Raw genomic sequence first — 1809 nt, forward strand, 5'->3', positions numbered from 1 at the left:
TTTTAGAAACCAGTCATTCAGTTGGTCTAGAGAAGGCTGTTTAGAAGCTGCATCATTTTAGAAACCAGTCATTCAGTTGGTCTAGAGAAGGCTGTTTAGAAGTGGATTTCCAAGAGACTTTCATTTCTCACTACAGTACCTTTTTTATTAGTATAGTATTCTTTCCAAACTACTTCACTAAACACGAGCTCAAAATGATAAGAATTGAAATGAATTACTTGATGCAAGTCCTCTGGACAAGAGTACAAATAGCCCATTGTGTAGCTTTGTGCTTAATGACAACCAACCAAACCTTCAACTAAGTTTATTTGTATAATGTATCGAAAACAGAAAGTTTAAGATTACATTAGTTAAATTAATGTTGAATCCATTGGGAAAAGAATAACAAATAAAATTTTTTGCCATTTTCAGTTCAATATGATCTCAAGTGATTAATGTACTAACAGTGCACAGCGAGTGAGATTTAAAATTGTTGCACACTAACTGTGCTAAATTTCAGATTTTCAAGTCAGCTGTGGAGATGTTACACCCTTCCCCGACAGACATCTGCTCTCTGTATTTAAATCTTGCAGCTGTTGCAGCTCTACCAACAAAATGTTCTAGACACAACAGTCCAGCACAAGGTCATGCTGTTACCAAACTCGTGAAGAACTGGTCTAGCGGAACCGATGAATTTATAGTGGTATGCTGGAAATCACGCTAGCTTCTACACTAGTGCAATAAGAGATCAGTTACTCACTGTAGTCAGAAATATATCAGTTAGCCACTGAGTATCAGATGTAATTTACTCTCTACAAAGTGTTCAGATATTTTGTTGTAAAACAGAACATCTTAAAATGGTTCTATTAACATTAATGTTGATTCTATTGGTGAAACAACAATTTCTTTTAATAAAATACACATGTGTAGTGGAAGTTTTTGCAACTTAATATAGTTTTTTTTTATTTAACCACGAGCTAATCAAGAGCTAATTATTACGTGGGAAGTTTAAACTAAGTGCCCCCCAGTGACTCAGAGGTAAGTTTGCAGACTTATCAGGCTAAAAAAAACTGGGTTTCGATACCCATAGTAGAGAAGTCAGAGAGTAGTAGTTTCCAACAATACACCTGTAGTAGAAGTCAGAGTAGTAGTTTCCAACAATACACATGTAGTAGAAGTCAGAGTAGTAGTTTCCAACAATACACCTGTAGGAGAAATCAGAGTAGTAGTTTCCAACAATACACCTGTAGCAGAAGTCCAGTTATGGAATGTCATAGGAGGTTTACATGAATACAACTACATCTGGTAATGGTAAGTTAATAATTCAGGGGAACATATCTACAAGAAGCAATGTGTGTATATTTTATTGGTTTGCTTTTAATATATTATTCCCTAGTATAATACGTATTATAATGTTAAAAAATGTACATACTATTTTCCATATTCCTTAGGAAGTTTTTCAGTGAATTTGTTATAAAATGTTCATGTTTATTTTTATTACATTTTAGTGCTGATTAGGTACTAAATTTTGAAATTCAGTTTGTTTTAGTATCCTGTCCTAAAGGTTGTTTCAGAAGGATTGTTGTACTTGGGTAGTTACACCTGTAGTAGAAGTCAGAGTAGTAGTTTCCAACAATACACCTGTAGTAGAAGTCAGAGTAGTAGTTTCCAACAATACACCTGTAGTTTTGTTGGAAACTGCTACTCTGATTTCTACTACAGGTGTGTTGTTGGAAACTACTACTCTGATTTTTACTACAGGTGTATTGTTAAAAACTACTACTCTGACTTCTACTACAGGTGTATTGTTGGAAACTGCTACTCTGATTT

At 34.3% G+C, this 1809-nt stretch overlaps 1 protein-coding gene across 2 annotated transcripts in view; it reads left to right on the forward strand.

Annotated features, from left to right (window-relative positions):
* Positions 1-1809, forward strand: part of LOC106463964 (probable aminopeptidase NPEPL1) — a 26357-nt gene that overhangs the window by 7236 nt on the left and 17312 nt on the right. For both annotated transcript variants that reach the window (XM_013924063.2, XM_022391605.1), the window contains exon 3: positions 500-682. In XM_013924063.2, the coding sequence (XP_013779517.1) occupies positions 500-682 (183 nt within the window). The remainder of the gene's footprint in view (positions 1-499; positions 683-1809) is intronic.

Source organism: Limulus polyphemus, unplaced genomic scaffold (assembly GCF_000517525.1).
Source record: "Limulus polyphemus unplaced genomic scaffold, Limulus_polyphemus-2.1.2 Scaffold1531, whole genome shotgun sequence".
Taxonomy (NCBI): domain Eukaryota; kingdom Metazoa; phylum Arthropoda; class Merostomata; order Xiphosura; family Limulidae; genus Limulus; species Limulus polyphemus.